This window comes from Elephas maximus, chromosome 3 (assembly GCF_024166365.1).
Source record: "Elephas maximus indicus isolate mEleMax1 chromosome 3, mEleMax1 primary haplotype, whole genome shotgun sequence".
In the NCBI taxonomy this organism is placed as follows: domain Eukaryota; kingdom Metazoa; phylum Chordata; class Mammalia; order Proboscidea; family Elephantidae; genus Elephas; species Elephas maximus.
The window spans coordinates 194,687,589-194,714,145 of record NC_064821.1 but is presented as its reverse complement, the minus strand read 5'-3'; the positions used below and the strand labels follow the sequence as shown (position 1 = coordinate 194,714,145).

General features: G+C 51.4%; 1 protein-coding gene across 9 annotated transcripts in view; it reads left to right on the top strand.

The window, feature by feature from the left end:
• Window positions 1-26,557, top strand: part of ARHGEF11 (Rho guanine nucleotide exchange factor 11) — a 127,351-nt gene that overhangs the window by 99,269 nt on the left and 1,525 nt on the right. For 3 of the 9 annotated variants that reach the window (XM_049880824.1, XM_049880829.1, XM_049880830.1), the window contains 26 exons: window positions 430-472; window positions 1,679-1,775; window positions 1,960-2,082; window positions 4,594-4,617; window positions 5,840-5,984; window positions 6,293-6,392; window positions 7,173-7,202; window positions 10,229-10,355; window positions 13,530-13,709; window positions 13,804-13,851; window positions 14,066-14,253; window positions 14,558-14,704; window positions 15,000-15,079; window positions 15,232-15,357; window positions 15,840-15,957; window positions 18,106-18,284; window positions 18,763-18,838; window positions 19,179-19,346; window positions 20,172-20,262; window positions 21,008-21,133; window positions 21,585-21,655; window positions 22,617-22,838; window positions 23,115-23,477; window positions 24,575-24,670; window positions 25,742-25,989; window positions 26,184-26,373. In XM_049880824.1, coding sequence (XP_049736781.1) covers window positions 430-472; window positions 1,679-1,775; window positions 1,960-2,082; window positions 4,594-4,617; window positions 5,840-5,984; window positions 6,293-6,392; window positions 7,173-7,202; window positions 10,229-10,355; window positions 13,530-13,709; window positions 13,804-13,851; window positions 14,066-14,253; window positions 14,558-14,704; window positions 15,000-15,079; window positions 15,232-15,357; window positions 15,840-15,957; window positions 18,106-18,284; window positions 18,763-18,838; window positions 19,179-19,346; window positions 20,172-20,262; window positions 21,008-21,133; window positions 21,585-21,655; window positions 22,617-22,838; window positions 23,115-23,477; window positions 24,575-24,670; window positions 25,742-25,989; window positions 26,184-26,373 — 3,406 coding nt within the window. The remainder of the gene's footprint in view (window positions 1-429; window positions 473-1,678; window positions 1,776-1,959; window positions 2,083-4,593; window positions 4,618-5,839; window positions 5,985-6,292; window positions 6,393-7,172; window positions 7,203-10,228; window positions 10,356-13,529; window positions 13,710-13,803; window positions 13,852-14,065; window positions 14,254-14,557; window positions 14,705-14,999; window positions 15,080-15,231; window positions 15,358-15,839; window positions 15,958-18,105; window positions 18,285-18,762; window positions 18,839-19,178; window positions 19,347-20,171; window positions 20,263-21,007; window positions 21,134-21,584; window positions 21,656-22,616; window positions 22,839-23,114; window positions 23,478-24,574; window positions 24,671-25,741; window positions 25,990-26,183; window positions 26,374-26,557) is intronic. The other 6 variants (XM_049880825.1, XM_049880827.1, XM_049880826.1 and 3 more) reach the window with 6 other exon arrangements.

The following is a 26,557-nucleotide window of genomic DNA, read 5'->3' as shown; positions in this document are numbered from 1 at the left end:
GTTCAGCTATTTGGCACTCTCAAGCAAAAGCCAAAGTATTCTGCTAACTAGAAGACTAGGTCACATAGACCAGTTTTCCCTTGGGAGTGAAGGGGAGAGGAAGTCCGTCAGATAGCCTGAATTATCCCAGTTCATGTGTGGAACAGTAGCCCCCATCCATGCAACCCGGTGTCCTTGAACGAAGACTGGAGGGACTGCATGGGCCACCCCAGGTTGTCTTCTCAGCTTGCCCTGTAGCCTCAGGATCCATTTTTCAGAAACCCTGCCCTAGAATTCAGATATACAAGTTGGAGAGAGATGAGAGGAAGATGGGGTAGGTGTAGGGGAAAAAAAAAGAGGTGGTGGTATTTACAAGCCCTGTGTGATATCTCCCCCATCTCCCTGGAGCATGTGGACCTCACCACTTGCACCTACTCTTCTGTTTTTTAGCCTCTGCGAGTGAAGATCCCTGAAATGTTACAGGCTGAAATTGGTGAGTTGGCTTCTTGGTCGGTTGGTCTCCTCTTAGGGCCCGTCTTGTCCTGAGCTCTCAGGAAGCTCCAGAGGACAGAGGGGACATAGCTCCTGTTCTTGGACAACGGTACTCTAATAGGGGGAAAGAACCATGGAACGGCTCCTCCAGAACACTTCACAGCAGCTTGTGGACAAGCACAGGTGGGACGTACCACCTAGGTGCTTGTCATGGGAAGACTCTGGATATAGAGTTAAGGGGACCTGAGCTCTGGTCTCCTTTCTACCAGCCTTCTATGTGACCTCTCTGGGCTTCAGTTGGCTCACCTGTACAGAGAGAAAATTGGACTTGAACTGGAGTTCCTAAGCCTGGCCAGTCATCAGAGTTCTTGGGGAACTCTTAAAAAAAAAAAGCCCTCTGTCCATTCCACCTGCAGAGTCAGAATCTCTGAGGTTGTTCTTTGTAAGTTCCTGCTAAAAGCTGGCCCGGAATGAGGGCCCAGTAGACTAGGTGACTCCTCAGCTCCTTCCCGTTCTAAAGTCTGAACCGAAGGGTGGCAGGGGGAGGGGGTGGTAGAGAGGCTGTCAGGCTGAGAAGTTAATCCCAGGAGGCTTTCTAGGGGGTAGAAGGTAGAAGCAGCATTTGGAAAGAGGTGGTTTACAGGCACAGATGGCAGGAGGAGGGCACAGGAGATGGGGTGAACAGAGCTTGCACAAAAGCAGAGTGAGAGTGGACCAGCCGCTCCCAGGGACTTGGCGTGGGCTGAGTAAAGCTGGGATGCAGGGACAGGAGGAGAGCCATCTTTCTTTCCATTCTGCTGGGGAGCTCGGGTTTCACAGAATGTGAAGTGTTTCAGCCTAGTGAGCTGGCCCTGGGGCACTGGAAGGGTAATGAGCCTTTCAGAGGCCTGAACTTTGATGTCAGAGGACAGCGTTTGGACACATCAAATGAGAGGGGCTTTAACCTCTCTCTTAATAGAGTGTAGAGTGTTCAGAAAACCTTCTCATCCTTGCCTTGGGACTTGGACATCAGGATTCAAGTCCTGAATTCTGGAATGACCTGGTAGGCCCAGGCCTCCACTTTCTTCAGGCTGACAGGGGCCAGAAAGCCAGCCCCTCCTCCCATGCCACAGTGAGCTGCAGTGCTTTGAGGAGCCCAACACAGGCGACCTCCTCCTCATCCCCCCACACCCTACTCCATGCTGTCTTCTCTCACCTGCCATGGCAGACTTGCGCCTGCGGAACAGTGAGGACATCCGCAGCGTCCTCTGTGAAGCTCAGGAGGCAGCCATGCCAGAGATCCAGGAGCAGATCCATGACTACAGGTTTGCCCAGCTCTCCGCCCCCCTGTTCTCTTTCCCCCTCACCCCTCTATCTCTTCGTCCTTTTCTATCCCTCTGTGATGTGTGGGTATCTCCTGTTAGTGCGTCTGTTTGTCTCACTCTTTCTGGGTGTCTGTTCCTAGAGTATTTGTGTACATTTGTTGCTCTCTCTGTCTCTCTGGGTTAGAACAAAGCGTACTCTGGGACTGGGCAGCCTGTATGGTGAAAACGACCTGCTGGACCTGGATGGGGACCCTCTACGAGAGCGCCAGGTGGCCGAGAAGCAGCTGGCTGCCCTTGGAGATATTTTGTGAGTCTCCAGTCCCACCCCCTCCCCATGAACAGGCTGAGGAGATTAACATATGTTGTGGATTTATCTTCTAGCCTCTCTCTCTTCCATTCCTTCCGATTATCCTTCCTCTGAAAGATGAGGAGAGTCGTGCCTTCCTACTGCTCCCTCACGCTGAGGGCCACCTGTATTTGAAGGAAGTTGCAGAGCCTAGAGCTCCTTACAGTAAGCTGGTGGTTTTGACAAACCACAGGCTCCAGGCAGAGTGAGCTTGTTGCTTCCCCTTTCTAGCCCTCTTCCCAACCTTCCTCCCTTCCTGCCCTCAGACCGTACCTGACACTGACTGTGAGACCAGCACTGTGAGTCTTCTAGTGGCTGAAGTTCCTTAGGAGGCAGATAGAACTGGCTTAAGGGAAATTGAGCCATTTTTGCTAATCACATCAAGAAACTAAACTAACTTAGTAAGGAGCTCTGGCACAGCTACTTTGGTTACATTTTTCCAGTCCCGTTTTCTAAGGGATCACCGGCGCCAGTGATGCAAGTCCTAGAATCAGAGACTTTGTTGGGGACCCTCCCAGGTTTGGAGGTAGGAGACAATGGAGGTTTTAGCTCTCAATAACTGCTTCTCCATGAAGTAGCTGTGTGATTTTGATCAAGCCATTTCTACCTGGGCCTCATCTATAAAATGACAAAGGTTGGAGTAGATGGTCTCTGTAGTGTCTAATAGCTGATATTTCAACTCAGCACATTTTTACGGAGTTCCCTGCTGTACGCCAAACACTGTCCCAGGCTCTTGGGATACATTAGTGAAAAAAACCCTTCTTTCCCTGTGGAGCACCCGTTATAGTGGGAAGAGACAGCAATATACAAGAAATAGTCAATAATGTAGGATGTAGAGAATAATAAGTGCTGGGGTCGGGGGGGAATGGAGCGGGATGAGGAGGGTCAGGAGTACCAGCACCAGTGGGTTGTGATTTTAAATCGGGTGATCAGGGTGAGCCTCGTGGAGAAAATGACACTTGAGCAGTTGAGGAAAGTGAGGGCATTCTCCTTGAAGACACCTGGAGGAAGAACATCCCGGGCAGAGGGAACAGCTAGGGCAAAGTAGGAATGTGCCTGACCTATCGGAGGCTAGAGCAGGTTGAGAAAGTAGGTGGTAAAGTCGGGTAACAGAAGGGGCGGTGGCAGAGAGCCTTGGGGGACTATCATAAGGACTTTGGTTTTTACTCAGTGAATGGGGAGCCACTGGAGCTGTGTGAGCCTGGATTGTGGGCAGAGGGTGGTGGGAGAGCAAGGTAGATTAGTTAGCAGACTGTTACAGGAATCTAGGTAAAAGATGGCGGACACTTGGGCCAGAGCAGTAGGAGTGGAGGTTGTGAAAGGAGGCCAGATTCTAGGTTCATGTTGACAGTAGCACCAGTAGGAGCGTTTCATGGGGTGTGAGAGAAAGAGAAGAGTCGAGGAAAACACCAGCTTTTGTTACCTGAGCTACTAAAAGGATGGAGGCACCGTCAGCGGAGGTCAAGGTGACTACCCGTGGAGCAGTTCTATGGTTGAAAGTGGCTTTGGCTTTGAACATGTTAAATTTGAGATCTTTTTTCGACATCAGACTGGAGATTTCTGTAGGCAACTGTTCGTACAAATCTGGGCTCCGATAAGAGATCTGGGCTGGAGATGTGACTAGGTGAGCTCACCCAGGGAGTGAATATCCTTTGAAAACTTAACCCTCGTACTTGGACCTGGAACACCAGCCAAGCCTTGAATCCTTCTGGGCCTTAGTTTCCCCAGCTGTCAGAAGACAGTAATCATCCCCAGCACTCCAGGGGCGTAGATAAGACCTGACTGAGACTTTGGAGATTTGTAGGTACCACAGAATTAAATGGGATTATTATTGATAGCATAGGCACCCCCCTTGTAGTGATTTCTGCTTAAAGCAGTGAAGCTTATTATCATAAATTGAGGATGATAACAACACCCACCTTGTGGGTTATCATGAGAATTAGAGTTCATAGAGGTAAAGAGCTTAGAATAGTGCATGGGTAAGCACTCAGATATTAGCTGTTGCTACCGTTTTCTCCTCTTTTAAATAGATCTCTTTCAATCAGGCCTCCAGGTATTATCTGTGCTCTCTCACCTTCTTTCTCTTGCCTCAGTGTCAGCCCAAACCTCCTAATTTAGTTCTAGGTGAATACAGACAGAAGCCTCTTCCTCCATAATAACTTCAGAGGCTGAAACAGATACCAGCCAAGAGGCCACGTTTGCCACATTGCCCTTCCTTTTAGCTAAAAGGACACCATCAACAAAACCCTGTGCAAGTAGAATTCCTTGAGGCCATGAGAACTCTCACCCCCCGAGCCCCCAGCAGGTTCCAGGACTGTGACCAGGAGCCTAAATGTGACATTTTATCATACTCCTCTTCTCCCCCATCAACCCTCCCTTCCTCCAAGAAAGAACTTACCCTCTCCCAGTCTCCGCATAGGCGAATGAGCCTGTCTTTGCAGTCTGAGTCATCTTTCCTTTCTGTTATTCCAGGTCCAAGTACGAGGAAGACAGGAGGTAAGTGAGCCTGTGGTCCATTTGCAGCTTTCAAGTGGGAGGGAGTAGCTATGGTAATAGCTGATCGGAATAGCTGTTGTGCTTTCCAGCTCAGCTAATCACAGGGGAGTACCTAGCATTGTGGGACCATATAGAACCCTGTTCTGTCCAAGTTTAGTTCCCAGGTGTCTGTATAACTGTAGCCCAGTGGGATCATAGATGCCACTCCTGATGCTGGGACTAGCCAGCACTCTCCCTAAGCTCAGGGACCAGCCTGGGGAAGCAGATCTGTCCTGCAGTGTGAAAGCACCAAGCTTCCATAGCCCCAACATTCCCATACCTGGTTTCCTCTTTTCCACCCAGATTAGCCCTGTGTCTCCCTTCTCACTCCTTCCCCCTAAGCCACTTACAGAAGGAACAATGATAGTGGAATCAGCCTTGCGTTAGCTGTACCTACAGAAGGGAGCTGGTGCAGCACTTTTCCTCTCTTGGCAAGTGTTGGTGTTTTTTACAGCCTATATACGTATCTCACTGGCTCTCACCAGCTGCTGTTAAAATGAGTGCTCATTCCCTGAGCATGCACATTTAATAAGGAAAAGAAGGTGGGGTGAGAAGTCTCTTTCAGAGGAAAATAAAGCCAGGGCTGAAGCATTTGCTGCATTGAATTCACAAAGTGGATAATCTGTCTGCAGAATTGAGAGCCAAATACATTTTTAAGCACAGGGCTCTGGACAGTTTCATTTGTGGCAATTGGAAGCTATCTGACAGCTCCTTTCCATCTCTTTTTCCTCTTTGTACTGGGATGAGAGGATGGTGAAGGCAGTGTGCCTTGGCAGAGTCAGGGATGGGCATTTCTCCCCATCCCCCACCACATACACACAGTTGCATATTTGCCTGGTGATATAAGCTGTAGACTTCAAACCATCCTCCAGGTCTACCTGTGGCTGGACCAATCAGAGGAGTTATATTAGCTTACATTTTAGGGAATTGGCACGTCCTTCCACTGACCACCATCCTCTCAATAGGAGGGGCTCTGCCAAGACTTTGAGCCAGTTTCTGCCTGCTGTCCTGTTTGATTATTCTAAACTGACCTTTGAATACCCTGGCCCCTTAGCTACCTCTTCCCTACTCTACCAGGCAGCGGTCATGAGATTGTTTGGAACAGGGTTCTGGCCTTTCCACCTGCCAGAGGGGCATATAACTCAAGCTTTCTGGTTCACGATACATGGTTCCTCTCTCACAGTGCCCCCATGGACTTTGCCCTCAATACCTACATGAGCTATGCTGGGATCCGCCTTCGAGAGGCACGACCTTCCAACCCAGCTGAAAAGGCCCAGTCTGCTCCTGACAAGGACAAATGGCTACCCTTCTTCCCGAAGACCAAGAAGGTGACAGAGCTACCATAAAAGTGTTCTCTTGGTGCCGTTCTCTGCAGCGAGCAGCCTGGGAAAGCCATTGTGCAGTAGCTAGCTACAGCCCTACACCTTTGTGTGTGGAGTCAGTGAGAATCCCCAGACAAGAGTAGCTCACTCTCCCTGCCTCAAACCCAGGCCAGAAGTAAAACTGCTAGTTAGAGTATAAGCATGAGCCCGCGTTCCAGTTACTGTTAGTGCCCGTCTTGTGGGTGGTGGCAGAGTGATTGTGGCCAAGTCTGGGTATTGGGACCTCTTCCAAACCCCCCTGTCTCCTGTCTCAGCAGAGCAGCAATTCCAAGAAAGAAAAGGATGCCTTGGAGGACAAGAAGCGAAACCCCATCCTCAAATACATTGGGAAGCCCAAAAACTCTTCCCAGAGCAGTGAGTATTTGGGAGGCAGCAGCCTGGGCATTCTTTAGGCAGGGACCTCAGCCCCCTTACAGCACCCTCGCATACCAGTGTGCTGGCGAGGTCCTTCCTGTGCTCCTGGGAGCTACAGGCCCAAACTCTGAGCCTGCGGTTTCCCATCAGTACTGTCACTTTCTCCACTTGCCACCTGCGGTGCAGGCTCTGCCTAGAAGTCCATGCCTGTCCCTGGGTCTTAGGCTAGGGGCCAGTTGTAGCTACTGAGCCGCTGTGGCCGGACTACTTCCCCCTTGGTAAAGATTGTTGACAGTAAATCTGCCCTTTCACCTTCATCTAGGAGATTCATCTTTACTGAGCTCCTGTGAGTTGGGAGCAATTAGGGACCCTTGATGGGAACTTTGAGTTACTATTAAGCAGAACAAGGTAGGCGGGAATGGGTGACAGGTTAAGGACCCAGAGGTTCCCTAGTGGCATCAGTTACCCAAAACTCAATTGATCCTAGAATTGATCTCTTCCCAGCTCTGTGTTATTTGTCTGGAAATTGTTGCTGCCCCCCCCAGTCAGTGTCTTAAGTCCCCGGTTTTTGTGGAAACCTGTGAAGGGCTGTGGGATGGGCCTGCTGCCTTTTCTGAAGCTGCCTTGCGTGGGAGGGGACAGGAGGGGGCTCTCGTAGATCAGCCCTGGTTTTTGCCACTACTTTTCATTTTCTGGCTTGGTATAATTTTTATTTTGACTCTTGAAACATTAATTTGACTTTCCATGGTTTACTTTTGTTTTTGTTTGTTTTTCTTTTAGCATTTCATATTCCCTTGTCCCCTGTGGAAGGTAAAAGGACCATTTTCTTTGGGTTTTTCTTTGTGTTAGCATTGAGTTTCCATTTCCCAAATCTTTTCTTCCCTTTTCCTGCTTCATCATCTCCTTCTAATCTGTCCCTCTTCCCGCCCCGTTCCTCCTTCCTGCCATTTCTCTTATACTTCCCTTTATGTTGCTAAAGCTGCTCTGACAAACCCACTTCCAGGGGGCTCCCAGGGGACACTCCTGCCCCCAGCTAAAGCTGTCTTAGTGGTTCTGGTAAAGGCCAGCCTTCTTGGCCTTCTGTTAATTTTCCCACAGCCTAAGGGCTTTTTTTTTTTTTTTTTTTTTCCAATCCTATCAGCCCTCCATGGGTCAGCTTCCAGAGGCTCAGGGCTCTGTATAATAAATAAGGAAAACCTTCACAAACTGAAATATCCTTTAGTAAAGCAGAAGTCACTCAGACTTCTGTTTTCAGTCAAAATAATAATGAAAATCATCATTTTTTCAAAGTTATGTGTTTTTTAATAAATTAGTGGGTCTCTAACAGTTTTTCTTTTGGATATTTTTGTTTATAGTAGTACCTCCATCTCTTTGCCAGCACTGTATAACTAGCAACAGTTAAACAAGAGTGACTAAAAATATATTTTAAAGCACCTAATAACTTCTAGAATCTATGTATTTTATATATATATATATATATAATATACATACATTCACCCACAAGAAGCTTAGAGCTTAGATTAAAAGGTCACAAAATTGGACAAGCAAGTCTCCCATCACTGAGGTCCATATGCATACGATGAGGTGATTAACACATATTTTAGGTTCTCTCTGCTTCCATAAAGATTATAGCCCAGAAAACCCTATGGGGCAGTTCTACTCTGTTGCATAGGGTCACTGTGAGTCAGATATCGACTCAGTGGCACCTAACAACAACAATAATAAAGACAGAGATAGCAGTGGGATGCAATCAGGAAGTTATTCAGTTGATAACATTTATTTTATGTAAGAGTGGCAATTAAAAATATCATTATCTTCAAAATTATTATAAACTCCCAGACTCATTATACCATTTGAAACGATAAAAATAATTACTGAAACAAATGTTTATAAAAATTTTTTTTTTTTTTTTAAGCATGCATGACCTTGAAATCCAGGCCCTTAATTCTTAACATATACTTCTCACCCTCCTGTCCAAAGCCTGCATGAGGCAAACAGCAGGCTAAGGTGACTGGGCACCCCTGACTGAGCTGCTTGCTTTTTGCCAGCCTGAAAGGTGATAGGAATGCCCGGGTTGTCGTTGTTAATCCCAGGGGCAGGATAAGGATGCTGGGTACCCCCCACCCCTACTCTTTGAGTCAGGTCTTTCCATTGTGATTACATGATTTGGTTTGGGATTCTAAAATTCCCAGACCTCAGACAAATTAGTATTCATACCTGAAGACCCACCTCCGCATCAAGAGTTCTTGCCATTTACGATCATCAGCAATTATCTCTGTTTATTAGTGAAAGTACTCAATTGTCAGTGGCATAAATTCACTTTCATTTCATTTCATTTGTCATTCAGAGAATGGACGAAATGGGGCAAAAGCTACCAGTGAAACTCTGCTCTTTTAAAATAACATGTTCCTTCCTACCTGGTGTTTCCCGTTACTCTGGGTCGTTCAGTTATACCAGATTTCAGGGTCACACCAGAGTCTTGGCATAGTTAGTCTGAGTATAGCCCGAAAATGACTCGGTATTTTCCAAGCAGTCCGGGGAGAAGGAGCAGTGGACTCAGCCGGTGGCTTTTGGTCATAGGATGTTCCCAGGCTCCCACATCACCCCCATTCAGGAAGGCTCAGGCTGCAGAGCTGAGCCTGACCCCTGCATTTGTCCCAAGGCCCAGATAGACCTTCAGTTTGGGACAGATCTGCTCCTAATCTCTAAAATGATGTAAGTTTGTGTATATAGATACAACGGAGTAAAAGGTTCTCTCAAGTCATGGACGGGCGACATCCTGGTTAGGATCAGGACCTAGACCCCTGGGTATTTATTTTGCTTCTCCGATCTCACTTCTCCTTCCCCTTGGTTTCCAGCAGAGCAGTGTTCCCAGCCCAGCCCCTCTTCTGCTGTCACTGGACCCAGAGTAAACTAGTTGACATGAGAGCCGGTGGACCCCTGGGTCTGCGTTTTTCTCACCAGGGTCTCTAAGTGGCATCTCATGTGCCTTTTCACTCTCTCACCTGCCCACTCTGTTTCTTTGAACAAGAACAACTCTATTTTGTCTTAGCTTTGAAAAGGGGCTGGAATTTGAATGCCAGAGAGTGACAGTTCTCCCTTCTTCCTTGTGGGTCGTCCCTCATTGGTAATAGAGGCCTGAATCTTTAATGATGGAGACGAGAGGGGGAAAGAAAGACTAGGAAGCGGAATCAGGAGAAAAAAACAGAAGTAATGAACTAAAAGTAACACCAAAAACCAAACCCATTGCTGTCGAGTCAATTCCAACTCATAGCAACTGTATAGGACAGAGTAGAACTGGTGCATAGGGTTTCCAAGGAGCACCTGGTGGATTCTAACTGCGCACTTTTTAGTTAGCAGCCGATCTCTTAACCACTGCTCCACCAGGGCTCCAAAGTTGTTTTTTTTTAATGCCTGACATAATTTGGCAACATGGCCAGCTTGCATGTAGGTATGCTTTTGGTCATCCTGGCTTTTTTTTTTTTTTAAACCTGTATGTGAATCTTAGGGAAAATCTAGTCATAGTTTTTAAGCAAAACTGTCATTGTAATAAAGAATGTGAGAGCCAAAAGAAACCTCCATAGAAAATGTACATCCAAACCCTCGCCCTTTGTGTACAAGGAAGCTGAGACCAGAAAGCTAGAGTGACTACCCATGGCTACAAGCGTATTAGTAGAAAAGCCGGGATTAGAACCCACACCCCCTGATTCTTTGTTCCATGCTGTTCTCATCATGCTTGCTCATCGCTTTGTCTTTTGGGCCACAGGGGAGTGAAGCTGTGAGGAGTTGTCCCTGAACAGAAAACAGAGCATCCTTCATTTTCTTTTTGCTTCTAGTCAAACCAGGGAATGTGAGGAACATCATTCAGCATTTTGAGAACAACCAGCAGTATGACGCCCCAGAGCCTGGGACGCAGCGGCTCTCAACAGGAAGCTTTCCTGAGGACCTGCTGGAGGGTGACAGGTAGCAGTGGCTGGCTTGGGCTTGCAGGCTGCCTGAGGGGTGCGTGCGCAAGGTTTGGAGCTAGGGTTTTAATTTCAGCGACATTACTCCTTCCTGCTAGGCTATAAAGTTGCCACCGAAGGACTTTGTCTCCCCCAGGAACTTCAGGAGAAGACACACTATGTGTTGTGTATCAGGCCGACTGGGAGAGCAGGCAGGACCCCTGATGTTCCAGCCCAGGGGCTGCATGCTTTTAAGATGTCCTCTGGATCCATCCCTTAGCTATTAGCAGCCTCCCTCCCAAGAATGAGCTAGTTATATTCTAAAGCAGCTAACCAGGAAGTCCTAAAGGACAAGAATAGAGAAGACAGACTTTGGAGAGGGATGAAAAGGAGTCCTGGGAAATAAAAGACCCAGGCAGACAAAACCTTAGCCTGCCTGTAAAGAAGAGAGCTCAAGATGAGGTTCTCCTTCTTGAGTCCTAAAGGCGAACAGTGTCAGGGGGCCACCAGATATCCCACTCAGTAAAGACATACCAAGTTGATTGATTCAAAACAAACTCTTCCCTTTTTGAGAAGAAAGGAGGGAATTGAGACTATGGCATCTCTCGTACTATCCATCTTTGGTCAGGCTCTAACTAGAAATCCTTCCCTGGTATTGAAACATACTCTTGGACTGGCTCGCTCTTTACTGTGGCATGGCAACAGACGAGTTATGTCTAAACGTCTACAGCCAGTACCTAAAGTGAAAATCGCCTATAGTCAAAAATATCCTCGCAGATCCCTTGTGCCACCCTTGAGGTATAGTGATTTCCTGTGTACAAAAATAATCCTTACATGCACTCAAGTCTGAGAGCCCTTGAGCTGAACTGTACAGGCAGGCACAAAGACGAGTCAGTCTGTCAAATCCGTTGCCATCAAGTCGATTCTGACTCATAGCAACCCTGTAGGATAAAGTAGAACTGCCTCTTAGGGTTTCCAAGGAACAGCTGGTGGATTTGAACTGCCTGTCTTTTTGGTTAGCAGCCATAGCCCTTAACCACTGCATCACCAGGACTCCAGTCAGTCCAGCCGTCTCGATATTCAAACCATCTCCCCTCTGAAATAGTGAATTGTTAGACTATAAGTCCGACATTCCTGCTTGTATGTAAGTTAATGCCTTTCTGTTTATGTGAAGCCCTTACAAGCTTACTGCATGTTAAAGGTTTTGCCATAGTGAGAACTAACAAAAGTTTAGCAAGAGGAAAAGGTTAGATTTGTTCTAGGGTGAGAAGTTGAGTCCTAAAATTACTGGGTAAATTAAATACACAAATTATGTGATTGCTGTGTAGTAGGCACGGTCTTACAGCTATATCAAATATAAGATACTGTATAAAAATTTGGGGAAAATATTTGAGACCATTTGCCAACTTGTATTCTTGAAGTTAGCACATAAATTTACCCTAGAAGCCTTTGGATTTGATCACTATAAGCTAATTGGCATTCTTGGAAAAAAGAGTATTTAGCAGCATAGTGGGTGAGAGATCGTTACAGATACTTGGTAGGTCTGAGAAGCTCCCAGGTCTAGAAGGCTTTGACCAGAAGTGTGTTATGTGCCTCACTTCTTAGTACCTAAAGGAAGGGACTTAGCTCTGCCGCCCCAGTAAACTCCTGGGTAAGGTTTATCATGGTGTTCAAGCGACCCATTGAGGAGTGCTGGCGAAAAGTGTTTTGAGTTAGTCCGAGTTGGCGTTGGAGTCCCTGGGTGGTGCAAATGGTTAACGTGCTCTGCTGCTAACCAAAGGGTTGGTGGTTCCTAGTCTACCTAGAGGTGCCTCAGAAGAAAGTTCCAGTAATCTACTTTTAAAAAATCAGCCATTGAAGACTCTATGAAGCACAGTTCTACTCGGACACGCATGGGACTTTGATGAGTCAGAGTTAACTCGATGGCAGCTGGTTTGGTTCTGGTTTGGGTTGGAATTGTAACAGATTTCTAGGGGGTGAGTTGAGTAGGGGATCAGCTGGCAATATGTTCTCTAGCCCTGTGGACAGACCTCCAGGACCCCAGGAGGTGAGCTCCAGTTTGGAGCCCCTGGCTGTTCGGAAAGACTTGATGAATGGAGACCAAACCATTTGGCTCCCTCACAGCAGTACCCTGCTATGCTATTCTCAGCTCTCTAGATGTCTCTAGGCCTCTGTGGTCCTAGGGGCAGAGCAGGATATAGATTAGTAATAATGTCAGCAAGGAACCAGCCCAGCAGGGCCATGGGGGAGGCACCATCCTAGGGCAGCTAGGGGTCAGAGATGCCAGCTGTCTCAGGGCTGAGACACTGCAGGGCTCAAAAAAGAGCAACACCCAGTCGTCAGCATCTCATCAAGCCCTAGAGGCACTCAATGGCCAGCCATGGCAGCCACAGAGCCGGTTTCTGCCTTTCACCAGTAGTAAACAGACCCCTTAAAGTGCCCTGCCCAGCTGGTCTGCTGCCAAGAGGGGAAATGGAAGCTTAGGAAGGATTCTGTCAAGATAAGAATGGATGGGATCCGCATCACAACTGGAGGAGTGGGAATCCAACAGCAGATAGAATTTTCTGACAGGCATTGTGGGGGGAGAACCCTAGAATAAGTACGTAGAGATAGTGACTGTACTCCCTCTTAGAAGCTCTTGTAAAGAGGAGAACCGCCTCCAGCTGAGTCAAAGCAGGGGACAGGATGGGCTGGCTACTAGCTGGCCCCAGGGCCGGGGAAGGCAGGTCCTTGTAGTTCCTGAGAGGAGCTGTGGTGTCCACAGCTTTCCTGATGGGGACTTAGGCTCTTGGACCTCTGGACACACACAGGTCTAATTCTATTAGTCTCAAATTTTATCTTCTTGTTAGAATCCCTTCCTGATAGGTCAGGAAGATGAGCAGCTCTATCCATCAAGCTAGGCTGGGGAGAGGGAGAAATGTGTAGAACAGCAAAAATGGTTTGCTGGGCCCCAGCAGAGGGTCGGGGGGAAGCACCCGGCACCAGTAGGGGATCCTGAGCAGAAGGGCAATGGAGAGGAAGAGGAGCTGGGTGCCCTGCTGGTTTGTCATCGAGAAGCTTCGGCCGTCCAGGTGTTCTGGTCCTTTGGGGGTAGGGTGAAGAGCCCACAGCATTGAGGACCCTCAAGATAATGCAGCAGATAAAAGTGGGCCAGGACGTAAGACCTCAAGGCCTCTTGTCCTTTTCCTCCCAGTTCCCGCTCAGAGATCCGCCTGGGCCGCTCTGAGAGCCTAAAGGGCCGAGAAGAGATGAAGCGGTCTCGGAAGGCGGAGAACGTGCCCCGCTCTCGCAGTGACGTTGACATGGATGCTGCTGCGGAGGCCACTCGCCTCCACCAGTCGGCCTCGTCCTCTGCCTCCAGCCTCTCCACCAGGTGGGTGGGGCCCAAGTGACTCTACCCGTTGATACCTAGGGGGCAGAGGTGGGGGTAGAGTGAAGGATGCTGAGAGTTGACATTCTCTCCATAGGTCTCTTGAAAACCCAACCCCTCCCTTCACCCCCAAAATGGGCCGCAGGTGAGTGGTAGGCATGGTAGCATCTCTGTTGGGTATCTTGGTCCTGTCCATGCTCAGCTGCCCTTCCCGGCCCCTGAGTGCCTGACTGGGTGTGCATCTCTTCATGGCCCACTGGTGTCCCATGGGCATGGGGCAAGCAGGTTGGACAGGAGAGGGAGGGACAAGCCCTGTGCGTGAGCTCTTCCTCCAGAGTGAAGCTTCCCGTTTTCCCCAGGAGCATTGAGTCCCCCAGCTTGGTGTTCTGCACAGATGCCCTCCTTCCCCACCCCCTAGAGGATGATCTGGGCCAGCTGTCTGACCTGGAACCAGAGCTAGATGCCCAGAACTGGCAGCATACTGTGGGCAAGGATGTGGTGGCTGGGCTAAGCCAGAGGGAGATTGACCGACAGGAGGTCATAAATGGTGAGCCTGCTGTACTTCCCCCCACTTCCACTCAGACTTGTGTGGCAATAGGTCCTGGGCACCTGAGACGAAAAGTGTGGCAAAGAGGTAAATTGGGTGGGAGTCCCTGGAGGGCAGGACCAGGCACATGTTGCCTGTACCTGTAAGGTCCACCTCAGTTCTGGCCCTTTGATGAATGATCTTAAACCAACACTCCAGTTCCCCCAAAAGCAAAGTGGTTTGGGGATCAGGGTAGTGACTCTAGATCCTTGCTCACCTGTTTTCTCCCTCCCTCCCACCTTTCCTCGCCACAACCACCACTCAGAGCTCTTTGTGACCGAAGCATCCCATCTGCGCACACTCCGTGTCCTGGACCTAATCTTCTACCAGCGGATGAAGAAGGAGAACCTGATGCCCCGGGAGGAGCTGGCCCGGCTCTTTCCTAACCTGCCTGAACTCATAGAGATCCACAGTAAGGAGCCTGTCCACCCTATCTGCCGTCTTCCATCCCTTACAATTCCTCCTCTGGCTAACCTTCACCCACATGGCAGAGCCTCCCTGAGCAGGTAACCCCGTCCAGTCTTCTTTCAGGAGAGAATAGGTGAAAACAGCATTCAGTTCCCCCAAAAGTAAAACAGTTTAGGAATCTCCTTGTCCAGACCCTTCCCCACAGCACTGCTGTCAGAGGTCCCTTTTTTCTCCGTCACAAAAGGTCTGGCAGTGCAGCTTAGCCCCAGACGGGTCTGTTTCTTCCCTCCTCGCCCCAGATTCCTGGTGTGAAGCCATGAAGAAGCTCCGGGAGGAGGGCCCCATCATCAAAGAAATCAGTGACCTCATGCTGGCACGGGTATGGCTCCAAACTTGTGTTGCTTGGCAGGAGATTGGGGGATTCAGGGTCCCATTCCCCAAGGCTAGGGGATGTGGCAGGGGTGGAGGTAGGGAAGGGACAGGTCCAGACAGGAGTGTGATGTATGGGCGGGTGTCCCTTCTGCTTCTCAGTTTGATGGTCCTGCCCGAGAGGAACTCCAGCAGGTGGCTGCTCAGTTCTGTTCCTATCAGTCGATAGCCCTGGAGCTGATCAAGACCAAGCAGCGCAAGGAGAGCCGCTTCCAGCTCTTCATGCAGGTACTTCCTTGGCCATCCCTCAGCCTTCTGTCATCTCCACGAAGTTCACCAAGGGTCTCCTGAGCTTCCCTCCTTCTGGCCCCCAGCTCCACGCTCCATCTGGCAACTCTATGTACCCTCCCACAGCATCCCTTCAGAAAACATTGACACATTCACACTCTCCAGATAGAGGACACTGTTCCTTGAAAAGAACACTAGATTAGCAGTCAGAAGCCTGGCTCACCTACCAGTACCTGTGTGTGCTTAGATGGATTAATTCTGTGGTCTCAGTCTCCTTGTCTATAAAATAGGAATAGTGCCTGCCCCCATCCCTCCCCCCGCTAAATATTAAAGGAAGAAGCTGCCATCAGCAATTCTGAATGACGCATCTGGGATTAGGAACCATTTGGCACTTTTATGTCCACCTTGGTCCTGAGCCCCTGAGCCAGCTCCCAACCACAGGTTGAGACCTTTCTCTCTTGTCTTCCTCTCCTGCCGTCTAGGAGGCGGAGAGCCACCCCCAGTGCCGGCGGCTGCAGCTTAGAGACCTCATCATTTCCGAGATGCAGCGGCTGACCAAGTACCCACTGCTGCTGGAAAACATCATCAAGCACACCGAGGGTAGGGCATGGAGAGGGGCTGGCGTTGGGAGTCAGGAGACCTTGTTTCAAATTCTAATTCCAGCACGAACTTGCTTTGTGACCTTTAGCAAGCCACTCGACTTTTCTGGCCTTCAGTGTCTTCATCCATATCCTATTAGAGTGAGTCTCAAAGAAGATAGTAATTGTAAACGCACTTTGGGAAATACAAAGTGCTTGACAGTGGGAGAGGGCAGGGCCGCCGCTGGTCTGTATGGAGCCTTTGTGCAAAGCAGAGGAAAACAGCACCCTCTAAGTGGACACAGCTTGTCCCGCGGAATACGCCTCGGTTCCTCAGGAAGATCATGGTCCCACACCAGGGACCGTGGTTGGAGTTGAGGCCCACTTTACCTGCCAGAGCCCTGGTGGTGCAGTGGTTAAGAGCTGTGGCTGCTAACCAAAAGGTCAGCAGTTTGAATGTACCAGCCGCTCCTTGGAAACCCTGTGGGGCAGTTCTTCTCTGTCTTGTAGGGTCATGATGAATCAGAATTGACGGCAGTGGGTTTGGTTTTGGTTTTTGGTCAGTCCCCTAAGGAGCCCTCATGGTACAGTGGTTAAAGCGCTCGGCTGCTAACCAAAAGGTCATTGGTTCGAACCAACCAGCCACTCTGTAGGAGAAAGGTGGAGCAGTCTGCTTCAGTAAAGATTACAGCCTTGGAAACGGCATCAGGTTTGGTTTTCACTGCCCTTGTGGAGTGCTAGTCACCTCTGCAACGCATGGGGTCATCATGGGTCTGAATCAGCTCGACAGCAGTTGGTTTGGTTTGGTTTTGGTCACCTTCCTGCTGGACTTACCTGGTATTGCACTAGAGACACAACCTTAGAGGAGTAGGGGACCAGGCTGAGTAGGGGGTCTAACCCCAAGCCCCTGGGGTCCTGAGCATCTTCCACCACCGTCAGATTTGGAACACTGGAGTCAGAATATAGAGGAACCTGAGCCCGATTTGATCCGGCTTTCCTACAGGCATAATCATTGCCATCGCCCATAGTCCCTGCTCACCCATAGTCCTGTTTGGCTGTCAGTAGAGCTGGCTGTGGTCTAGGCACAGTGCCTTTAGCACAGTGTCTTCAAAACAGTGGTCTGAATGGCCCCCAAATGCCTTTTTAGCTCAGTAATGAAGTCACTTCTGAGGTTCACCCTTCAGCCAAAGATTAGGCCCATAAAGCAGATGGAGACTAAAGGAGCACACCAGCCCAGGGGCAAGGACTAGAAGGCAGGAGGGGACAGGAAAGCTGGTAATAGGGAACCCAAGGTCGAGAAGGGAGAGTGTTGACATGTTGTGGGGTTGGTAACCAATGTCACAAAACAGTATGTGTACTAACTGTTTAATGAGAAGCTAGTTTGTTCTGTAAACCTTCATCTGAAGTACAATTAAAAAATTAAAAAAAAAAAAAAAACCAAAGGAAAATGAGACCTACCATGAGGATGTTGCTGTTAGCAGTGAAAATATCTTTAGTTTATGGAGAATTTAAAATGAATGAAAAATTTTTTAAAATATCTTCTGCAAAAAAAAGAACAAAACAGTGGTTTAAAACCCTGGACACGCAGTAAAAGTTAACCTTACTACTAAAGGTCTTCAAGGTTAGGCATCTGTAGTTTATCTATAACCATCCATACCGACTGGTTTGAGGCAGGCCGTTCACCATGGATGCAGATTGTTGTTAGGTACCGTTGAGTCAGTTCCAGCTCCTGGCGACCCCATGTACAACAGAAGGAAGCACTGCCCGGTCCTGCGCCATCCTCACAATCCTTTCTGTGTCTGAGCCCATTGTTGCAGTGACTGTGTCCTCAGTTGTGTTTGAGTGCCGTCCCACCTGAGGGGCTCATCTTCCAGCATGTATCAGACAGTGTTCTGCTGCTATCTGTAAGGTTCTCACTGGCCACTTTTTTCTGGAAGTAGATCACCAGGTCCTTCTTCCTGGTTTTTCTTAGTCTGGAAGCTCTCCTGAAACCTCTCCACCATGGGTGACCCTGCTGGTATTTGAAATATCAGTGGCATAGCTTCCAGTGTCACAGCAACACACAAGCCACCAGAGTACAACAAACTGACAGACAAGTAATGGATGGATACAGGTAGCCAGACAGACTGCAGGTGGAGCCCCTAACCATCTTCTCTACCCTGTGTGGTAGGTGGCACCTGTGAGCACGAGAAGCTCTGCCGGGCCCGGGATCAGTGCCGGGAAATTCTTAAGTACGTGAACGAAGCCGTAAAGCAGACAGAGAACCGGCACCGTTTGGAGGGCTACCAGAAACGCCTGGATACCACCTCATTGGAGAGGGCCAGCAACCTTCTGGCAGTAGAGTTCAAGGTAGGAGGCAGAGGCTGCAGCAGGATCTCTCTCTCTCTCTTCCGGGCACTCTTAGGAGCAGAACTCTGGCCACGGCCTGGAGAGTTTCAGAGGTCAGAGACCTGGACCTGTCTGTGATATGATGGTGGTGATGGGCCCTAGAATACACACACCATGTTATCACTGCCATCTCATCCCTAGATAGACCCACCAAGTGAAGACGTTACATGTTAGGACTCAGCAGGGGCGGGGGTGGGGGGTGGTGATAAGAACACGATGGGAGCTTGAGGTAAAGGTGGAAATAGTTTAGGAGGAACTAAAGCTGAAGGCATGGGCTGGGAAAGCAGGGTCTGCTTTTCTTAGGAAGGTAGACAGCATGTGGGGGGGGGTCTTATCCCCCACTAGATTCCCAGTACTTTGCACAGAACCTACTCAACCCACTATGAGAAGGTTCTCAAATATTTGTTGAACGAACGAGTGAATGGTATCTCCTTAACAGAGCCTGGATCTTACTACCAGAAGGATGATTCATGAGGGGCCCTTGACCTGGAGGATCAGCAAGGATAAGACCTTGGGTATGTGCCAGGGCCCTGTGGTGGGGTGGGCTTCCCAGGGCTTCTCCCTTCCCAGGGCTTCTCCCTGTCTGTTTCATAAGCCCTGGAACCTTTTGCTCCAAACGGGGAAATAAAGTAGCCAGGGAGGCAACTTGAAGCAAGACTTGGTGGGGGGGAATAGCTTAGGACTTCTTCAATACAGTGTGGTGAGGGAGTGACCAAGAGAAAGGAGCTGGGGTCCCCAGGCTCCCTGAGTTTCCTAGAGCCGGGAGGCATGCATCTGAAAGCCTCTGGTGCCCCATTGTGTTAACGAGAGTGCGCGGGCAGCGATGGCCGCCTCACACCCGCCACGTCCCTCCAGACCTGCATGTGCTACTGTTGGAGGACCTCCTGGTGCTGCTGCAGAAGCAGGATGAGAAGCTGCTCCTGAAGTGTCACAGCAAGACAGCCGCGGGCTCCTCAGACAGCAAGCAGACCTTCAGCCCCGTGCTCAAGCTCAATGCTGTGCTCATCCGCTCCGTGGCCACAGGTACGCACGAGGAGATGGCCCTGGCTGTTATTGGTGTCCAGTGAGCACTGGGTGCTGGGGGCCAACCTGGGGCCCTGCAGGATTTATCTGTCTACCTGTGTTCCTTTCCTTCTACACTGCTCCGGCCTGAGAAGGAACAGGTGGTCCCACCCATAGGTAGTCCTCAGAGGGATAGGCTAGGGACCAAGGTGAAGATGGACAACCTCAGTGGGCTGGTCAGCCCTCAAGCACAGGGCTGGTTTGGATGGGATGTGGGCACCTGAGATGGGCTAAGGATGTCTCAGCAGGGTTGGGAAGAATGGGATCGGACAGCGAAGAGCAGGACAGGAATTCCTGCCAGAAGAGTGACCGGGGCAGAGCAGCCATAGTACAGAGCCAAGTCCAGCGGACGGAGGCGTTTCACTGATGAGTGTGTACAAGAAAGGACTCTGGACCAGAAGTCAGCAACCAGAATTCCCTGGGTTCACTTCCTTCATCTGTAACATGGGGACAATATCTGTCCTCCCTCTAGGGGGGATTAGAAGGAATGATGAGTGTGACAAAGTCTTACAGCCCATGAGCAACATAGAGATGCCAGCAGTCACTGTTAGTAGAGTAGGCAGTGATGGGGGTGGCTTTGAAGGATGACAGTAGGGGCCCAGAACTGCCTGTGTCCCTCTTGTAAGTGGCTCCTAGGTGGGTCCAGATGGCCCAGGTCTGTCTCATACTACATCCTTCCCCAGTGTCAAGGGTCAGGGCTTCGAGTCTGTACTCCATTGCCCTGGGCCAGATGGCAGGCATACCTCTGCCATCCCAGTACAGACTTCTTCCTTCCTTTCCTCACAGATAAACGGGCCTTCTTCATCATCTGCACCTCCGAGCTAGGCCCACCCCAGATCTATGAGCTGGTTGCCTTGACGTCATCAGACAAGAACACGTGAGAATTGACTGAGGGGTCACACGTAGCCGCCGTCCCCTTGGGACCAGGGTGGTGTGTATGAGGACGGTGGGCCGTGAGGTCGGGGCTGGGCCCCAGAGCCGGCACAGGGTGGGGAGACAGGCAAGGCAATGGGAGTGGGAGGTAGGACAGACATAGAGGAACTGTCAGAAGATCACCCATCCTGAGCCTGTGACCAGCCCCTCCCCCCATATAAGAACAATCTGAGTTTCCAGCATCTTCCATCCGTTGCTTCAGCTTCTTTCCCCTCTGTCCCCACGCTTCTTCCCTTCCCCATCAGGCATTTTAAATGTATGCATTCTTCTCAGATGCTTGCCTCCAGGACCCTCACGCCACCCCCGATTTCCTACCAGCCGCTGTAGGTGGCGTGGTATAGTGGAAGGAGACAGGCTGAGTCAGACAGCTTCTCAACCTCAGCCTTCTTATCTGTAAAAAAGTGGATAAAATAACCTCTTTCAGGGTAATTTTGAGAGGAAAAAGTGTAGAAACACTTAGCACAGAGCCTAACCGAGGGTTGGTGTTCAGTAATTGGTAGTTGTGAGTAATACAACCCCAAGGAAGCCACCAGCCAGGACTCTGGGGAGATGGGAACCTGCCAGGCAAAGAGCCTCAGGGCCAGGGCATGGAGCGGCCTTGAAAGCTCAGAGCAGTGGGCTCAGTGGGGGAGGCGGAGGTGCCCTTGTCTTGTTCTCACACCAGTCCTCTCTGTTCTGCCGGGCAACAGATGGATGGAGCTCTTAGAAGAGGCCGTGCGGAACGCCACCCGGCACCCCGGAACCGCCCCGCCGCCTGTCCATCCCCCACCCCCCGGCCCCCAGGGGGCAGCCCACCAGGGCCCGGCACCCAGCAGGTGCAGTGCTTAGCCCTCCACAGCCCTGGCCCAGCCCTGCTCCAAACTGCTTGTTTTCTGGGCTTCTAAGCCCTTCAGCCTTGGGATGGACAGCCCCCCTCCACAGGAACATGTTAGGAGCGGGAGAGGAAGGGCTCCCGGCCCAGGCAGAGGGAGGAACATCCCCATGTCTCTGCCCCCTGTACCCGTCTGCTCTGCCACCGGCAGGAATGCAGGCTGTGCCTGAAGGAGGGACTGGGAGGCGTTTGGCCAGCACCCCGTTTCCTCTCCAGGTTGTCAGCCAGACCAAGCAGGTGGTGAAGCCTGCCATTGCCCTCCTTGGACCCCACTGCTTTGTGGCCCCCTCTAACTTGGAGGTCCAGGGTGGGATTTCATGACAACTCTGCATCCTGGCCAGCAGTCAGGGTCTGCCATGTGCTGCTGTCTCACCTTTGCTTGGTCGCTCCCTCAGGGTAGGACTGGATGACTCCGAAGCATTCCCAAGAAGGTGTTCTGAGCCAGAGCCCGAGGAGCTGCCTGGAGGTAAGGCCCCTGCACTCTCTCGTGGGGGCCCATCCAGGCCATATTTTGTAGACAGAGGTAGGGAAGTGGCCAGGGTAGGGGGGTTGTAGATGTGGGGGTGAGGGGAGAGACTCAAAGGGAAAAGGCAGACAAGACCAAATTAGGTGGAGCTCTGAATGTCAGGGGCCAGAGGAGTGCAGCTTTGATAAGAATAGGGGGAAGAAAGGGTGTGAGGAAGGTACCTGGGAGGCGAAGGGAACAGACTAAGAGTGCAGTCTAGCTCACTTGGACAGGGATTCCATTCTGGCTCTGGGTGACAGCTATTTAGAGGAAGAGAAGAACAGTGCGGGGAGTCTGGAGCCCTGTTTCCTTCAGCTGGGGCTGGCTAATGAGAACAGGGGTTACAATGGTATGGGAGCAAAATCATCAGAGAAGAAGTGGGAGCTCAAAGGGTCTAAGTTCCTGGGATGGAACTAGGGGAGACCCAGAGAATTCTCATTGAGAGTTCGCGTGTGAAATAACTTCAGGATCTTCGGTTTGGAGAGAAGCCGTGGGCTCCCTGGCTGGTCCCTGTTCTGTTTCCCTCTGCTCAGAATGCTGTTCCCCCAGCCCCTCCCACGCCCTCGGGTCTGCCCCCATGCCGCCTCTGCAGCAGTACCTTCTCTGACCAGCCCTCTTCAGTCTCCACGCTCTGCTCTTTCTTCATACTTCCCGTAGCACTTACCACCTTCTAACAAACTACAGAATTTACTTGGTTATTTCATGATTTCTCTGCGTCCGCCTGCTAGAATTTAAGCTCCTTAGGGGCAGAGAACTTGGTTTGTTTTGTTGACTGATGTATGCCAAGTGCCTGCCTATAGTAGGCGCTCAGTAGACATTTGTGCAGGGAGCGAATCAGTCACTGTTCCCAGCCCCTTGGATCCAGAGGGGCCCTCTACCGCTCTTTGTCTTTCCCTGTCTTACACTCCCTGCTCCTCCAAAGCAGACATCGGTCCCCAGCAGAGGATCAGAGGGACACACCCAGTACTGCCAGAGGATCCTGAGCAGGAGGGCACTGGAGAGGAGGAGAAGCTGGGGACCCTTCCTCACCCCTCCTCATCCCTGGGTGGAGAGAACACGGGCATCAGGACAAGGGACCCCATCCACCTGCCCCTCCCAGGCCCTCTGTTCATGGAAGGACTTGCCGAGGCAGCCCTGGAAGATGGTGAGTGCCTCAGGACCCTGCCGTCAGCCCCAAATGCCCTGGTAGCATGGCCAGCCCCTGCTCAGAGGTGCTCCCTGGATGTGCTTCGGAGAGGCACATGTCACACACGCGATCCCGCCACCACCCGCCAGCTGGCAGAGTCTCCAGCTCCACCCTGCGACCGAGGCCAGTTCACCAGGCCTGGGGTGGGGGAGGAGACTGCCACCTGCTCTGCGCCCTCCCCCACTGGTGTGTGCAGCCGTGTGCCAGGAAGCCATCACCCTGTTTCCCCTCCAGTGGAGAACCTGAGGCACCTGATCCTGTGGCGCCTGCTGCCGAGTCACACCACAGAACCACAGGCCACCGGGGAGCCTGAGGATGACCTGACACCCACCCCTTCTGTCATCAGCGTCACCTCTCACCCCTGGGACCCAGGCTCCCCAGGGCGGGCCCCTGCTGGGGGTGAAGGCGACAACGCCCAGCTGCCTGGGCTAGAAGGGAGCCGGCCAGAGCTAGAAGACGGGGCTCCCTGTTCTCTGGAACACTTGCCCCCAAGAACCAGAAATTCTGGGATCTGGGAGTTGCCCGAGCTGGATAGGAGTCCAGCCGAAGAGGTTTCAAGCACAGAAGCAGCAGGAACTTACAAAGTTGTGAGAAAAGGTAAAACCAATCCGGGTGGCCACGGGGAGACAAAGGCCCGGTGTTGCTAGGGTAGAGGCAAGTCTTCCGCTGCGTCCTGCCCCACTCTTACCCCTGGGCCTTGTGAGCACCGGCCTGCTCTGGACCCTGAGCAGAGGAGACATGCTGAGATCAAACAAAGGCTTTGGAGTTGCACAGCCGAGGTTCAGAGCCCTAGCTCTGCCACTTACTGGGTGACCTTGGACACAATTCCGAGTCCTCCCCCAACCTCATTCTGTAACATGGGGATATAACCTGCTGCCTGGTACAAGTCAAGCTTCAATAAATGTTCTCATTAGTACTCTCTGATCTTCCAGTCCCGAGGAACAGATGTGGCTTTTCTCAGGAGCCTCAGATCCAAAAAGACAAGGCAGATATCACTGCAGAGGGCAGTGATGAAGTTACAGGCTGTGTGGGGATGTGGAGATGCGAGCTGGGCACAGGGGTTGGTGAAAGAGGAGCGGCTGTAGGACATGGCTGGGAAGACCCTGGGGAGTCAGGAGGTGCGGTCGGGTGAGTGAGGTGGTAGGGAAGACCGCAGATTGTGGAACATCATGGACAGCTTTGGGACAAGAGAAACCAGGACTAGCTAGGATGGAGGCAGACAGGTCTGTCTGAGCCCAAGGGAAGGAGGTCCCAGGGGCTGAGAACAATAAACTGAAGAAGAGAGAAGGCTGGTCTGAGGAGCTTGGCAAGAAAAATGAAGTGAAGCCTTGGGTACTCACGATGGGCGGGATGGGAGCTGAGTTAGTGTGCGAGGGGGGTTCTTATCTTCCCCAGTGTTCAGCTCTGCTTCCTTTCCAGTAGCATTTTTTGTTCCATCTGCCCAAGGCCTGCCCCTCTCCTGGGTTTCTGGGAGCTGACCTTCCTTCTCTTTTGGTGAATTGGTGGAAAAGTTCTCTGTAGTCCCTGGATTGTGATCATGTTTTACCTTGTGTTCACTTTGTTCTTCCCTTTTTCTCCCCCACCCTGTCCCTACTTCTTTCTCCCTCTCCTTCCTACTCTCGCCCCTTCCCTTTCCTTGTCTTTCTTTCGGTCTCCTCTCCCTGGTGGTGGTGGTGGTGTCGGTGTCGGTGCAGCCGAGGTGGCAGGCAGCAAGGTTGTCCCTGCACTACCAGAGAGTGGCCAGTCAGAGCCTGAGCCACCTGACGTGGAAGGCGGAGCAAAGGCTGCGGGTAATACACTTCTCCTTGGAGCAAAGACAGGCCAGGGCTGGAGCATGGGGCCTGTGGGGCAGAGCTGGGCTCGGGGGTCAGGCCCCTGCCTGCAGGCATGTGTGCACACACACAGGCAATGTACGTTTTCCCTCAGCTGTCTGGAAGTGGTGAGAAGTGGGACATGGGCCTGCTGAAAGGAGAGTAGGTGCCGTGCCATCAGGTCTGACTTTCAGCTTTAAGAAACCACTTGTTGAGAGCTGTACAGGCCCCTTTGCAGGGCAGTGGGGCTAAGCAGCCTGTATTCAGTTGCAAGTGAAGCAGGGAAGCCTGGCCCGGTGCCCAGGCCCAGCCTCCTTAACCTGACGTTCTGAGCTGCCACATCCCTCACCCCAGCCACCACTCCAGTGTCCCTGTGGAAATATATATGCTTCACTGGCCTCCCAGGGTCCTCAGTGCTTGACTGCCATCAGAGCTGCTCCGGGCCCCTCCTCCAGCGGCCTCTGACCTCCCTCTGAGGGTCTAGTTATCTACAGGATTGTGGAATAGATGGCACCTGAGGCCTGAGGCAGTGGGGAAGCACTCAGCAGAGCTTAAGACGGGCAGGTGAGAGGCTTCTGCTTGCTCCTTAAACAAACCCGTTGCCGTCAAGTCAATTTCAACTCATAAAAGACTCTATAGGACAGGGTAGAACTGCCCCATAGAGTTTCCAAGGAGCACCTGGTGGATTCGAACTGCTGACCTTTTGGTCGGCAGTCATAGCCCTTAACCACTACACCACTAGGCCTGAAACCAGCCCGGCATCTCTTTACCCCAACCTCCCTGGTTCCCACATGAAACACTGACTCCTGCTGCCTCTCACCAGCTCCCACCCCTGCGCATCTTCCCGGGCCTGTGCAGGCTGAGCAACACTGCACCCAGGAGGCTCTCTAGAGGCGAAGGTTTAGGAGACCGGTAGGCAGGATAAGGCTGCCCTGCTCAGGGCCCCTCTGGCCCTGTTCTGTCCATCTGCATGGGGAACACCGAGGGAGTGGGGAATGGCTGAGACTCTGTATCTGCCTCCTAATCTCCTTCTCTTGCTATGGGGCACAGGGAACTGTTTTTATGTCAGCATGCCAGCAGGACCCCTGGACTCCAGCACCGAGACTTCAGGGGCACCCACCAGCCCCCCACAGCCTGACGGCCTCCCTACGTGGCAGGCAGAGCCTCAGCCCCAGCTGCGGGGAGGCAACGGAGATCAAAGACACTCCAGCCGCTCTCCCCCGAGCCTGGGCCTCCGGGACGTGGGCATGATCTTTCGAACCATCGAGCAGCTCACCCTCAAGCTCAATAGGCTCAAGGTGAGGGAAACAGGGTTTGGGTCTCTGGAGGCCTCAGTCTATCACCCAAGACCATTTCCTATGAGCGAGGTGTGCATCTAGATCCTGTTCTGCCATGTCCAACCAGCCACCCTCCATCACAGCCCCATCCCCAAGCCTAGCACAGGGGCCTTACAAATAGAAGGACCTGAGCACAGACATTACCCCTCTTCCAGGACATGGAGCTGGCCCACAGAGAGCTGCTGAAGTCCCTTGGTGGAGAGTCATCTGGTGGCACAACACCTGTGGGCAGTTTCCACACAGAGGCGGCAAGATGGACAGACAGTTCCCTCTCACCCCCAGCCAAGGAGCCCCTGGTCTCTGACTCCAGGGACAGCCATGAACTAGGTCCCTGCCCTGAGGACAGTGAGTGAAGCTGCTCCTTCTTTGTTCCTACCCTGGGGGAGAAGTCCACCAGCTAGTGAGGAGATGTTGCCAAGCAGTGTGCAGAGAGAGAATGTGGCTCTGAGGGTCACCCCCCTTGGGTATAACTGAGCCATTCCCTGGACTTGAGAAAGAAATCTTTTTTTAAGGAAGCCCCACAAAAGCT